This window comes from Ctenopharyngodon idella, chromosome 23 (genome assembly GCF_019924925.1).
Source record: "Ctenopharyngodon idella isolate HZGC_01 chromosome 23, HZGC01, whole genome shotgun sequence".
NCBI classification, from domain to species: domain Eukaryota; kingdom Metazoa; phylum Chordata; class Actinopteri; order Cypriniformes; family Xenocyprididae; genus Ctenopharyngodon; species Ctenopharyngodon idella.
The window spans coordinates 12,047,661-12,062,116 of NC_067242.1; the positions used below are offsets into that span (position 1 = coordinate 12,047,661).

General features: G+C 37.2%; 1 protein-coding gene across 2 annotated transcripts in view; it reads left to right on the top strand.

The window, feature by feature from the left end:
* Positions 1 to 14,456, top strand: part of col11a1a (collagen, type XI, alpha 1a) — an 82,731-nt gene that overhangs the window by 37,136 nt on the left and 31,139 nt on the right. For both annotated transcript variants that reach the window (XM_051882520.1, XM_051882521.1), the window contains 17 exons: positions 95 to 148; positions 1,756 to 1,800; positions 2,198 to 2,251; positions 3,264 to 3,308; positions 5,366 to 5,419; positions 5,507 to 5,551; positions 6,364 to 6,417; positions 6,515 to 6,622; positions 6,787 to 6,840; positions 9,857 to 9,910; positions 11,469 to 11,513; positions 11,641 to 11,694; positions 11,776 to 11,820; positions 13,313 to 13,366; positions 13,468 to 13,521; positions 13,992 to 14,045; positions 14,154 to 14,261. In XM_051882520.1, the coding sequence (XP_051738480.1) occupies positions 95 to 148; positions 1,756 to 1,800; positions 2,198 to 2,251; positions 3,264 to 3,308; positions 5,366 to 5,419; positions 5,507 to 5,551; positions 6,364 to 6,417; positions 6,515 to 6,622; positions 6,787 to 6,840; positions 9,857 to 9,910; positions 11,469 to 11,513; positions 11,641 to 11,694; positions 11,776 to 11,820; positions 13,313 to 13,366; positions 13,468 to 13,521; positions 13,992 to 14,045; positions 14,154 to 14,261 (981 nt within the window). The remainder of the gene's footprint in view (positions 1 to 94; positions 149 to 1,755; positions 1,801 to 2,197; positions 2,252 to 3,263; positions 3,309 to 5,365; positions 5,420 to 5,506; positions 5,552 to 6,363; positions 6,418 to 6,514; positions 6,623 to 6,786; positions 6,841 to 9,856; positions 9,911 to 11,468; positions 11,514 to 11,640; positions 11,695 to 11,775; positions 11,821 to 13,312; positions 13,367 to 13,467; positions 13,522 to 13,991; positions 14,046 to 14,153; positions 14,262 to 14,456) is intronic.

Here is a 14,456-nt window from a genome sequence, read left to right on the forward strand (position 1 = left end):
ATATGTCAACCCACACAAAAATATATGGAACATTGCTGGATATTTGACATATTCAGGGTGCAGTTGATGCATTCCATCTTTTTCTGTTGGACAGGGACCCCAGGGAGAGCCCGGCCCTCCTGGACAGCAGGGAATCCCAGGAACACAGGTGAGTACAAAACACACACACACACACACACACACACACTTCAGACACACAACCTTGCAGGTTTTAATATAAGGTTTGAGTATTGAGAATTGTTTCTCATATGCAAGATCCAGTTTGGTTGAGTTTGGATCAAGCAATCCTATGCCATGTACATTGCAATGTTCTTTTTTTATTTTGTTCCCAATGTCCTGGAAATGTCACCGAAATTAATAAAATCTTAAAGGTCATGAAAAAGTCATGGGGATTTCTTAGTTTTTTAATAATGATAATTTCTAAATTGTATATTATGTGCAGTCCTTTTAATATTTTGGAAAGAAAGTATGGTGTGTTGTGTTGAATTAAAAGTGGGGAAAAAACACTAAAGTAAACAAGTGGAACAATAACTAATATATAAATATATTTAATATATAAAAAATATATAAAATATATTTTACATTAAGTCTTTATATATGAATTATATATATTACATATATTAATTTTGCATTAATTGCCACAAACATGCTAGTTTCATCATATTTCATTGTTTCTAGAATTAAAAAAAAAAAGGGAGTAGAAACAATTACAAAGAAATGGTAAGTTTATATATATATATATATATGAGAGAAAGAGAGAGAGTTACATAAATAATATAATAAAATAAATATAAAAATATATTGCATTAAAACACTAAAGTAAACAAGTGGAACAATAATAATAATAATAAAAAAACTAAAAAAAAAAATATATATATATATATATATATAGTTACATAAATATATTTAATATATAAAAAATATATAAAATATTTATTACATTAAGTCTTTATATACATATATACACAAAATTACATATATTAATTTTGCATTAATTGCCACAAACATGCAAGTTTCATATTTCATTGTCTCTACATCAAAAAAAATGGTGTAGAAAAAGAAACGGAAACGCATTGAATTTTGAAGAAAAAAAACTGAAATCATATTTTGTAAAATGCACTCTAGTAATCTACTTTATGTTTTATTTACAGTTTCGAAAAATTATTTTTTTTTACAGTATACTATAGCTTTGATTTTGCTCAATTACGGGCTGAATTGTGAATTATTATTCAGCCCAATTCGTCGAACCCCATTTCTTTTTTCTCATTTCTCATCCCCACCATAATTTTTCAATCTTACTTCTGAACAGCTTTGTCGCACTAAATCTCAGCGGGCATGGTGAAATTATCTGAAATATTTCTGTAAGCCTCTGCTGGGCCCAGAGGAAGTGGGCAGCTGAAAGCGTCTCATTCATAACGCCCCCACCTGCAGTGGTCGAATCAGACCAGTGAGCTCAAATTTCCCTGGAGTGAACTCCTGGTCAGCACACACACTCTTACATTCACAAATACACAGAATCAGACACTGTAAACACACACGTAGTAATAACGTGTGTATGCACACACACTTCAAGCACACAGTGCAAACACCAATGACCCTGCCAACACACACACCAAGACAATACAATAAGTCCATTATTGGGTGTAAGTCATCAGATAGGACTCCTCTCTACCACACACCTACTGCTCTATCTTCCCCCGCCCTGCTGCCATAGCAACAAATCTTGACGTTTGCTGTCTGTTTTCTGTTGCACAGGGTCTTCCAGGTCCGCAGGGCCCCATCGGACCGCCTGGAGAAAAAGTAAGTCTTTCGTAGTTTCATGCATATAATTCTCAGGAGAACAGAATGAGACCAAAAGGAAAGATTACCAACATATCATGGTAATATAAAGCTTTAGATAATACTGTTGGTTCTTTATTACTTATCCCTTATATGTGTATTTCTTGCTCTTTTGCTTTGGATAAATGAATAAATGCAAATGTCAAATTGAGCTTCCGTTCAGGATTGATGTGATTTAGTCTCAAAACATCATTGGAACATGCATTTTTTTTCTGTAGCATTTATTTTCAAGCATACTTCCTTTTTCATAAGACAGCTGGTTCATGATTCAGTGCATGTTGTTTCCTGTAGGGCATCTGTGGTCTTAGAAATCCTTCTTAATCCAATCGAAGTTGTTTTTCTCTGTCTCTTCATACAGGGTCCTCAGGGAAGGTCTGGTTTGCCTGGATTGCCTGGCGCAGATGGACCTCCTGTAAGTATCAGTGATACTGATATATCAAGTGATTCATGTCTACTAAACTACTGATAGGTGATGATTAAAATACATTTCACAGTATCGTTATCATGATTTAGACTTGTTTAAAAATTAGACAAAGACCTCAACTGATTTTTTATCTTCATACACATTTTGCATACTAACATGCTCTATATTATTGATAGTATAGAAGTATTGGGGATAGTTACTTTAAAAGTAATGTGTTACAATGTTGTGTTACTTTCTAAAAAAATAACTAATTGTGTTACTTAGTTACTTGTTATGTAAAGTAATGTGTTACACTGCATTAGCATTACTTTTTCTCACCTGGGCTGGGCTTGCTTGTTTGTTTTTTAATAACACACCAAAAAAAGTTACGGTTTTGGCAAATGTAAAGACCCTTTCACACCAGAAGTGAAATGAATAAGCCTCAGGCTGAAGGAAATGCAAATCCATGCCTGTACAGTAGAGGGCGCAGTTCAAACAAACCTTTCAGCTGTGCTGCCATTCTGGATTAAAGAAGAATAGGACACAGGAGAAGAAAGTTCAACACTCTCACTTCATTTTGAGGAATACTGAATCTGTTTTGTGCAAGTGACACGAGTAAATGCATGCTCTCATTTAGTCTAGAACTACAATAACCATCATGCGCACACAACGCCTCTGCACTTGCTCCTGATTTCTCTCAACATGGCGACAGGAGAGATGTCAGTCAATAAATGGGAAAAGAAAGTACTCAGTACTTAGTAGTAATTCAGATATTTTGTTGTAAATTTAAAAGTAATGCATTACTTTACTTGTTACTTAAAAAAGTAATCTGATTGCATAACTTGTGTATTTTGTAATGCGTTACTAGCATCATAGCAGAGAAAATGTGTTTTGTGACCCAAAACTCAATCTTTAGACCTTTATAGCAAACCTCGAGAACTATAGCTATTGTCAGACACTAAACAGTCGGTTATGTCTTTCATCTGTCACTTTATACTAAATATCTGTCTTTATTCTACAGGGCCATCCTGGTAAAGAGGGTCCACCTGGAGAGAAAGGAGCTTTGGTAAGCAAACACAATTTTAGGGAGTATTTACACTGAATATGTTTTGATCAATCAGATGTTTTTTTCTTTTTTTAATGATCAGTGATGGCTATATATATATATATATATATTAAAATAAATATATAAAATATGTTACATTATATCTTTATATATACAGTGCATAGCATAAATGAGTACACCCCCTCTGAAACTTCTGAAAGTCGCAATTACTCAATTACTTAGAAGACATGTTAGGGTTCTTTAGAGATATAATGTTCCAGCAAGTCTGCTTAATCAATTACCAAAGAAGCATGTCAAAATTATTCAGGAAAATAAGATTTTCTTATTAAGGTGATAAAATGTTGTGTAGCAAAAATGAGTACACCTTCCTAAAAGTTAATAAATAAAATGAAATAAAAATTTTCTGGTGTAAGTTTAAGGCAATGTTTGATCAACAGGTAAGTATGTTGAACCAAAACATTTAAAGATAAGTAATTTCTTGACAATTAAAAGTGTTATATAGCTCACTGAATCATTCTCAGACTTAATGCTGACAAAAATGGAAACACTTGGGAGAGAACTGTCAGGAGACTTATTTCTTAGCACAAAAGAGGATAGTGGTACAAGAGGATTACCAAATCATTGTTTTAAGTGTGAAAATATAGCAAAAGTAACATAGAGATTCAAAAACAATGGACTTGTGACAAGGCCCCTGAAATAATTAGGCCTTCATTTTAAGCTTTCATTTAGTGATGAGGGATTTTTTTGCTAGACAAAGAGCAGGAGAAATACCAAGCGAGTGTCTCAGAGCCAGCAAAAGCTATGAAAAGAGTGACTGTTTATCTTACATAGTAAGATGCAGCCTGCAGAAATAACATGCATGGTTGTTGTTCTCACTGGAATTACCTACTGTAGCCAAAGCACAATAAAATCTGTTAGCCATTTCCAAAGCCCATATTTACAAAATATAGATTCTGGGAATCAATTCTCTGGTCTCATGAGACCAAATCAATAATTTTGGATCTAACAGCATCCAAAATGTTATGGTGTTGCTAGAGGAGGAGTACAGTGAGAAGTGCCTGGTTCCCACAGTAAAGTTCAGTGGTAGTAAAGCTCTTATATAGGGATGTATAAGTGCTGAAGGTGTGAGGGAGTTGTGCTTTATCAATGCTGTCATGAAGTCCCACACCACTGTGTAATTTAATACACAAACTTGAAACAGAAGATTTTTTCAACATGACAATGAGGATATGCATTCTCCCAAGGTGAAAAACCTTGTGGACATGTATTGCACTCAATCTTAACACTCTTGAGCACCTGTGGGGGATTCTGTAGAGACGAGTTGAGCAACACTCCCCATTAAAGATCAGGGCATTTAAGGAGCTCATCATCCAGGAGTTAAACAGGACAGATGTGACAATTTGTCATGAACTTGTACACTCCGTGCCAAGAAGGGTCAGAGCAGTATATTCAAAACTGTGGAGGGCATACTAAGTGCTAAAATATTATACATTTGTTGAATTAAATCTAGGGTGTACTCGTTTCTGCAATCCTTAGTTAAAAACAAAATTGGCTAATTTACTTATTTTATGGTTATTAATGACATATATTTCTCAGTTTTTATTATGTATAAGTTTAATACATTTTAGTTTTGCCATCTTTCCATGAATTGTATTAGTGATCATAAAGAAAATACATCTTTTGTATTTGTTCAGAGGGGGTGTACTCATTTATGCTGTGCACTGTATATATACACACTAAATTACATATATTAATTGCCACAAACATGCTAGTTTTGTCATATTTCATTCTCATTTTTTGCAGTAAAACTGCAACAAAAAAAAAAGTGAACAAATATTTTTTTCCTTGAGTATGGTTTTTGTTAACTGCCATTATACTTTTATTACATTATACATTTTACATTATACAATACATATACATTATACAATTTCAGATTAAGAAATCCGTGTTTGAAAGTTTTTGATCAGTGCTATAAACTTCTTGCAAGATTACTTCAGCCACAGATTTTCGTTCCTCGCCACACACATTTCATAATTTTTCAATGTTGTCACTTTCAGGGCCAGCCTGGTCCCCAGGGCCCCATCGGCTATCCTGGCCCTCGCGGTGTGAAGGTAAAGCATTTTTTGTGTTTGATAGAGATTTATTGGTGTGCGATGAGTTTGTGAGCTTTGCTTGATCACATGCTCTCCGTCTTACAGGGTGCTGATGGCGTTCGTGGTCTGAAGGGAGGCAAAGGAGAGAAGGTACGCATAAATTTTCTGAACGAAGATAGGGAGAAATTGTCTGCGCTGTGATGGTGTACCCTCAGCTAGATGTTATAACTTGTAGAATCAATGCAATGACACATACTGGTCAGTAAATCTGCATAAAAAGAGTCCAATAGCCACTACACATTCTATCCACTTAAACATCACATCATAAGTGCTGTTTAATCATGCAAAGAGAGTGTCATAACACTTATTCAAGACACAAAATCACTTCATCACCATTAAGTACGTCCAGATCCACACAAACCTCTTCTTTCCCCTTTTTAAAAACCATCAACACATTTTTAAATGAATGCTAATCAGATTGCAGTCTCAAAAGTTTGAGAATGATACTCAGTTGACGGTGGGATTGATACTGTAGTGCCATCATAAAAAAACTGAGTGTCTAGCCATGTCCACATAAATAAAGCATTAGTTGAGTTGACAATGCAGTCATGTGGTCACAAAGTTGCATCATGCACTTGAATGTGAACGATTCAGACTGATGCTTAGTGACAAAATCATAAATCATAACAATTAGCATACTTTTAGCGGTTAGCTCACATTTAGCCATTAACACACTCTTATTTAAGTGTATTTCAGCTAATATATATATAGCTCCATATAGACAATATTGTACCTTCCAGACTGGATAAAAGTCATTGATAGTGTTGTAGTACTGTGTTATTGTCAGCAGATGGAGGTCTAGTACAACTCCAAAAAATTAATTGATGTATTTATATGCAGAAGCTATAGCTTCATCACTATATGTTTTCCATAATGTATTTTCTTCTCATCCAACTTTTCAGGGTGAGGATGGTTTCCCGGGTTTCAAGGGAGACATGGGTCTCAAAGGCGACAGGGTAAATAAACAGCATCCAGCCTTTCTGGCTTCTAGCCCATGCTAATTTTATCCTATAAAGGGCTGCACTGATTGGGTGGTTTTCTGTGTATGTTCAGGGTGAACTTGGATTGGCTGGACCCAGAGGTGAGGATGGACCGGAGGGTCCGAAGGGTCGTGCGGGCCCCAACGGCGAACCTGGACCCCTGGGACCAGCTGGAGAAAAGGTACGCTGCTTGTTGATTTCGGTTTACCGTTATTAGTTGATTAGCGAGGCGTGGGGAATCAGGAAGTGATGCGGTGTTTGTGTTTTGAATATTAATATTAAATGAGATTTTTGTTTGTCCAAAGCTGTTTTTGCACTAATGATCTTTGGCTTGTTTTCCTCCAGGGCAAACTTGGTGTTCCGGGATTGCCTGGCTATCCAGGACGTCAAGGGCCAAAGGTATGTACTTAAATTGAACATGACACCTGTACCTGCATCACGATTGTTTCACTTATGAGCTAAACAACAGCTTGGCTCATTAGCATGAACTAATGCCCTCCTGAGAATGCATTATGCATGCTGCACCGACTAAGGCTCTTTTAAAATGAGGAGCTCATGCCAGGATTGTTCCCTGTGCTGTTGGGGATGCTGGTCACGCAGGCAGTGAGGAGAACTCTGAGCACAGATGCATGTGTCAGACCTCAGCGCCTTTCATCAACAACAGCATCAGCTGTAACAGCAGTACCCAATCTGGCTCAAGCCAGCCCCAAATTAGACCTTAAGTGGTCTTGGAGGTCTGGAAACCTTCTATAACTTTGACGTCATTACAGGCAGCTAGTTGGAATTGGAAAGACTTTGCCTTTTCAATTCACAATATTGTGAATTTCTCTGCCTGGTCATTTATAATTTATAAGCAGTTTTTTTTTTTTTTTTTTTTTTCAAAAATATCTAAACATCCAGTAGCAAGTAGCAAAACTGCATAAGATAATGACTTGTTTTTTGAGAATATTACATTTTTAAAAGAAGATTTTTGCACACACTGTTGCTGCATCTGAAATCATGTACTTTCATAATATGTTTAATTTAATGAAGTTTAACTTAAAGGGTTAGTTCACCCAAAAATGAAAGAAGGATTAGTTTACTTCAGAATTAAAATTTCCTGATAATTTACTCACCCCCATGTCATCTAAGCTGTGTATGTCTTTCTTTCTTCAGTCGAAAAGAAATAAAGGTTTTTGATGAAAACATTCCAGGATTTTTCTCCATATAGTGGACTTCAACGGCTACCAATGGGATGAAGGTCCAAATTGCAGTTTCAGTGCAGCTTCAAAGGACTCTACACAATCCCAGACGAGGAATAAGGGTCTTATCTAGCGAAACAATCAGTCATTTTCTAAAAAAAAATAAAAAATGATATACTTTTAAATCACAAATGCTTGTCTTGCACTAGCTCTGCGATGCACCACGCATTACGTAATCACGTTGGACGCGTGTAAAGGCTGTTTGACTTAGTCTTTGCACGTTCGTTTTGTAAACACTTACTCGTTATCTCCGCCTACGTCCCGCATGACCTTTCCAACTCGATTACGTAATGCGTGGCGCATCGCAGAGCTAGTGCAAGATGAGCATTTGTGGTTAAAAAGTATATAATTTTTTATTTTTTTAGAAAATGGCCGATCGTTTCACTAGAAAAGACCCTTATTCCTCGGCTGGGATCGTGTAGAGCCCTTTGAAGCTGCATTGAAACTGCAATTTGGACCTTCAACCTGTTGCTAGCCGTTGAAGTCCACTATATGTTTTCCTCAAAAACCTTAATTTCTTTTCGATTGAAGAAAGAAAGAGAACTTGGATGACATGGGGGTGAGTGAACTATCAGGAAATTTTAATTCTGAAGTGAATTAATCCTTTAATTACTCACCCTCATGTTGTTCTAAACCCTGAAGACTTTCGCTTATCTTCAAAACACAAATGAAGATATGAAGAGATTTCTGTCCCTCCAATGACAGTCCACGCAACAACCATTTTGTCACTTCAAAAAGTTCATAAAGAGGACGTAAAACTAATCCATATGAATCAAGCAGTTTAGTCCAAATTTTCTCAAGAACAGATTGAATTTAGGCTTTTATTCACATATAAACATTCATCAGCAAACATAAACAAGCTCAACCGTACTTGCTTTACGCACAAGAAGAAACTTCATTGGTTCTTGCAGAATTGTGTTTTGAAGATGAATGAAAGTCTTACGGGTTTGGGACAACATGAGGTTGAGTAAATGATGACAGAATCTTCATTTATGGGTGAACAAACTGAGACTGTGACTCGACAGGCTCAACCAGTGGCGTGGGGTTTTGTTTCTCTCTGACTAATGGCAGTGTTTTGGAAACCTCATTCACTATTTTTGCAGTTTCTTTTGGTGCCAATAGTGGAGAACAAATGACATATTTCACCTCTGAATTGACTGGAATAATATGGAGTAAAGCCCATTCCTAGCAGAGGTGCTGACTACAGTAGTAGATTTACAGTCTCGTAAATCCGCTTCTATTTAGCAGCATTAACAAACGACAGACAAGTGATGTGATTACAAGCACTTTGACATGCCATCATCTTTGGAATGGATTCAAACAGCCTGCCAACTCTCAAATTATCATGAAGTGCACTTTTGAAGACCAGCCCATCACTGTCTGAGTGGTTACTGGCTTCTGAGTTGTGGCATTTTTTATAGAGTGTCATTGCTTATTCGTCAGTGTCTCACCTTTACAGTTTCATAATATCTTCTGTGGTAAATCAAACCTGATTTCTGCAGGGCATGACACTGAAGCCTGGCCTTAAAATGAATGTGTAAAACAGTGTATTGATTTTCTTTCTTGAATGCTTATACCGCTGCCAGGACTGAGGAACGTGGGTAAGCTGTTTTTAATTTACTGCATTGAGAATGAAAGAAAGAAACAGACAGGAAGTGAGAATGAGAGCGATTAAGACTCATCAGTAGTGACTCTTAATCTTAACTCTGGTTGTTTATCTGACTGAATGGCCATTTGTTTTTGTCCAGCGTCTGTTGTTTTGGTTCATTATATCGTCCTCCATCTTTGGTGGACCCTGTTGTATTTCCGCTCTGACAAGTGATCCCTTCCCGAAGCTCTCCTGCGCTTAGTCTTGTGCAAACAAAACAAGGAAACTGATAATTGAGATCAGCCTTGTTTATCTTGGGATATATCATACGCATTCAAGTCTACTACTCGCTGAATTATTATTCTGAGAAAAAAGCTTGCCAACAGTGGGGACAAAGCAGTCTCACAGCTATTTAAAACTCTACAGTGGAAGTAGCGAAACCAAAGATGCTAATGCTAACAGATTGTAATGGCATTTAACTGTCGGAATCAGTAGGAGAGTCGGGACTCTTGGAGTTCATCCCTCATTAATATGCAGGTCCTGCTGCCTTCCCTTCCTCCCTTAAGTCTTTTTCTTTGATTTGCAGGGTTCGACCGGTTTCCCCGGATTCCCAGGAGCCAATGGAGAGAAAGGAGGCAGGGTGAGATGGATTCTTCCAACTTGCTTTGTGTGAAGTGCACACTGCATTATAACAAACATATGAATAAGGCTGATTGATTCCTTTTATGAAAGGATTTGTATGATGACTTTGTACAAAACATGGACACGAATCAATACGTGACAACAAAAGATGCTTATGCATCTATTCACTTTCAGAAAGTGTGCAAAAGTGAATGAATATATGAAGTCAAAGGTCATTTCTTTTTCTCCCTTTACATTTACTTTTACATGTATACTTACTTTTTCTGTTCATGTTTACCTTTACCTTTGCATTTACCTTCACACTTGGCCTAAATTTACCTTTAAGGCCGTTTTACATGGTAAGCAGTAAAATCGATATTAGAAATCTTACAAAATCACATGATGTACTGGTATGCTGTCTAAACTATATTATATGGCCATTAATGTCTTTTAAATTATATTTTGCTTATAATAATATATAACCAAAGCTGTAGATGAAATTAAACATTGTTTTTTTTTTTTTTAGTTAGCTTTCCTTTTTTCAAGCTACCACTCAGTGTACCGGCTTAGCATACTGCAGGCCGATTAGCCTACTAGCTTAGCTTATCCCCTATGCAAATTATGTTTTTAAATGACATTTTATTTTGTTTTGTTTTATTAACTATCACTTTCAACACTGAAATTACCTTATTTAAAGAGTTAGCAGCATTTTTTCACGTGTTAGCATTAAGCTACGTCAGTAGCACTGTTGTGCTAAAAAGAGCCTGCGGTTTACTGTGTAAAATTCCACTTACATTTACATTTTAGTTGCATTTTCTTTATCAAAGCAATGAATAAGTGTTTACTGTATATTGATTAAGCAGTATAGTAAAGATACATTAAGCCTGAAGCACTAATAAGAGTGATGTACCAATACAGTGCCATTGCTTGATAATACTTAAGTAATTCCAGAAATTCAGTAATTTCTCCCAATAAATGGAAACTATGAAAAAAATTTTAACACATACTGACTGAAATTGCTTATTCAGAAAAAAAACAAAAAAACACTGACTCTGCATACTGTACATCATGCTCCACAATCCTATACATGGCATGAAAAGGGTAAATGGTGATGGCTACTACCCAGGAAAACTAATCAAGTATTTCCCTCGAGATAGAGTCTCACCTATTAATGTAGTGGGAATCGCTCTCACTTGGAAACAAACCTTGGGTTTGTTCAGTATTGTTCATGGGAAACCTTTCAGCAAAAGCAACTGTGCCCTAAGCATTAATGATTATTCATAACAAAATGTCAAGTTAGCTGCTATTTTTTCAAGTGTTTAGATCATGTGCAGGGAGCAAAATGCCAGAGTATGTGTGTATGTTTGTGTGCTTTTACTACACCTCATCTGAAACAAATATTGCCGTGGCTCCCAGAAATCCTCGGGGAAGGTATCCAATGCTTGTTTTCCCCCGTACACACTGCCATCTCATCTTGGCAAAAAGAACGGCAACAGCTGCAGCGATTGGATTTGCTTTGTGTAGCTATTGAATTCACCCTCAATTTTTACCACACTCATTTTTCTTTCTTTTCAAAGGGGGTGGCAGGGAAACCCGGTCCAAGAGGGCAAAGAGGTCCGACGGTATGTACAGCTGCAGCACTTCCCCCAATCACCTTCCATTTTCACTTAAATTTGCATTACAATAATAAGCATTTATGCTGAATTTAATTATGCATGTAACCAAGCCTTAAATATGCTGAATTTTTAGGGTCCCCGTGGCGCACGCGGTGCCAGAGGCCCAACGGGAAAACCAGGCCCAAAGGTACTACTTCCTTTAGATTATGTTTGTGTCAGTCACTTCCATTGCACAGCCCTTATGCTTTTCTCTCTCATTATCCCACAGGGCACAGCGGGCAATGACGGTCCACCTGGCCCACCCGGAGAGAGAGTAAGTGCCACCAAGAATGCATTGCAGCAGAAAATATTTTTATCCCATCTATCTATCTACAGTGAGATTGTGTACGGCTTGAAGCGCTCCGAGAGGGTGCTTTTGCAGGAAGCGTAGTGAGGATTAGCTCAGCATGTGGGTGTACTCCAGATAAGAGGACTTACCACCAGACCTGTGTTTTCGTCTGGAAGCTATTATAGATTTATGAAGAGCTCTTGAGCATTAGACCACTGGAAGGCTGTTGTCCAAGGCTCACATCACTTGAAATCTGATGTTGCGCTGTTTATCTCTGCTATGAAATCCTGTTTTTCGTTTCTTCCTCTATTTTTCAGTGTTTTCCTCTTTATTTATTCCGTTTGTCCGTCTGAATCTGAAGGATTTTTTTAAAGCATGTCAAAAGCCTGTAGACTGTACCTACATTGCACTTTCAACATAGTTTCAGCTTGTAATATTTTATTGATGTTTTGTCATTGTGAGTATTTATAAATGTTGCTTCCTTTTTTCGATCTTAACTGAGATTATAAGACAGATAAACATTCACATCTAGCACACATTTCAGATTCTAATAACTAGTAGCAGCCTTTGCCGTTTCACTTGAAACGAGCCTCGCAAACAGAAGGCCACTTGCACTCTTTTTCGAGTACAAGTGGAGACCCCCGCCATCACGCAGCGCACACACACCAGGGTCAGAAATTAACGGGGGCTTGGGGCAAAAATGCAACCAAATTTATAAAAATGCTTCCAGAAACCAAGGTATGGTGCAAAAAAAGTCTAAGTTCTCGTAATATTGATAAGCAATATCACACAAGCAAAAATGCTGTTTTCCCGAATATCAGCACGTTTGCAAATGTGATGTTGATTTTATACAACAATTCAATAAACAATGTTAATAGGCTATTAGGTGACTTACATTTTAGACACAATATTGTCTGTTTTTCCTCTATTTTGCCAATGAAAATAGTTTCCGAACAGTAGAGCTGTTGCGTGTCTCAGAGCAACACAGTTTCAGTTTCATCATTTGACTGAATGATTCAGTGACTAACTCTTTAAGACAATGATTTGTCACCACCTACTTTTAGTATCATTTCATTTTAGCTGAAGGACGAAGATTGCTTTTTTTGTTTTCGGTCGGTATTGTAACAATAATTCTGTTTAAAGAGATAGAATGTGTTTATAAATAGACTATTAGAAGCGAAATATGGGAAAAATATAACAGCGGTAAAGTAATTGTAGTCGCATTGCATACAATGTTTTTGTCTGTCTTTTTTTCCTCTGGAGAAAGGGGGCCTCTGACTGTTTCTTTGAATCGAGCCTCCAAATTTCAAAGGCCTTCTTTATATATTCTTTAACCTTCGTTATATATTCTGATACATATTCAGATGCTGATTTTGTCATGTAACAGTCTGTCCTGCTTTATTAATTCATTTTTAAGTAAGACCAAGTAAAATAGTAGACTTTTCACCAAGTATACTTATTTTCCTGTCTGTTCCAGGGACCTCAAGGGCCCCAGGGTCCCGTTGGTTTCCCAGGACCAAAGGGCCCCCCTGTAAGTACCTGTTTGTGTTACAGTATTATCCATGCCGTTTTAGATGCTAAGAATTTTAAAAGTGTCATTTACAATATATACCATCACTTTTTGTGTTTTAGGGACCACCTGGAAAGGATGGGCTGCCCGGTCACCCTGGTCAGCGGGGAGAAACTGTAAGTGTTTCCAGTCACTCACATTTATAGATGTGCTGCCCGAATAGCTGTATCTAAACAACAACCTTTAGCAGACATCACTTATCAGGTCCTCGAGAATCTGGGAAGAAAGACTAAGCATGTTGAAACAACCAACCAGGAACTGAATGAGCCCTCTTTCTCTGAGTTATGTGTAAACCTGAAGGAGTTATGGAGGTCCTGTCTGATCCAGACAGAGGCTTTATTAATAATGATGTGCCCCAGTGGGAGATGTTTGTTTGTCACATTTAAGAGCAATAAACTGCAGTACTTCACACTAAACTTAGTGTGAAGTACTGCAGCTACATTTTTTGCCCAGGATTTTTTTGTCTATAAATTATAGTTGTACTAGATGGTCCATAGATAGACAGACTGACTAACTGATTGATTGGTTGGTTGGTTGATTGATTGATTGATTGATTGATTGATTTTATTGATTATTTTCCCCCTAGGGTTTCCAAGGCAAAACTGGCCCGCCGGGACCTGGAGGCGTTGTGGGACCACAGGTAGGTGTTCATGTTTTCACAGTATTTATTACTGTATTTTTCATTTGAGATAAGCTGAAAGACCTTGCCTTTCAATATGACGCAAATATGTCTGTAATGGCCTGAAAGGGTCCAACAGGAGAAACCGGCCCTATTGGTGAGAGAGGACATCCTGGACCCCCTGGTCCCCCCGGAGAGCAAGGTCTCCCAGGTGCTGGTGGAAAAGAAGGTGCAAAGGTGAATGACTTTCATGTTTACATGACTTTTAGCCAAACTGGCATACAGAATATATGGATGGCAAAGACAATCAGAAAATAATTGATTGTTTTGGAATATCAATAGCTCAGCTAAAATTCAACCCCTTCTTATTGGAAAATAAGAAAAGCATAATGTAATAACAAAAGCAAAGTGCCAAGTAAGATCAAACAGAAC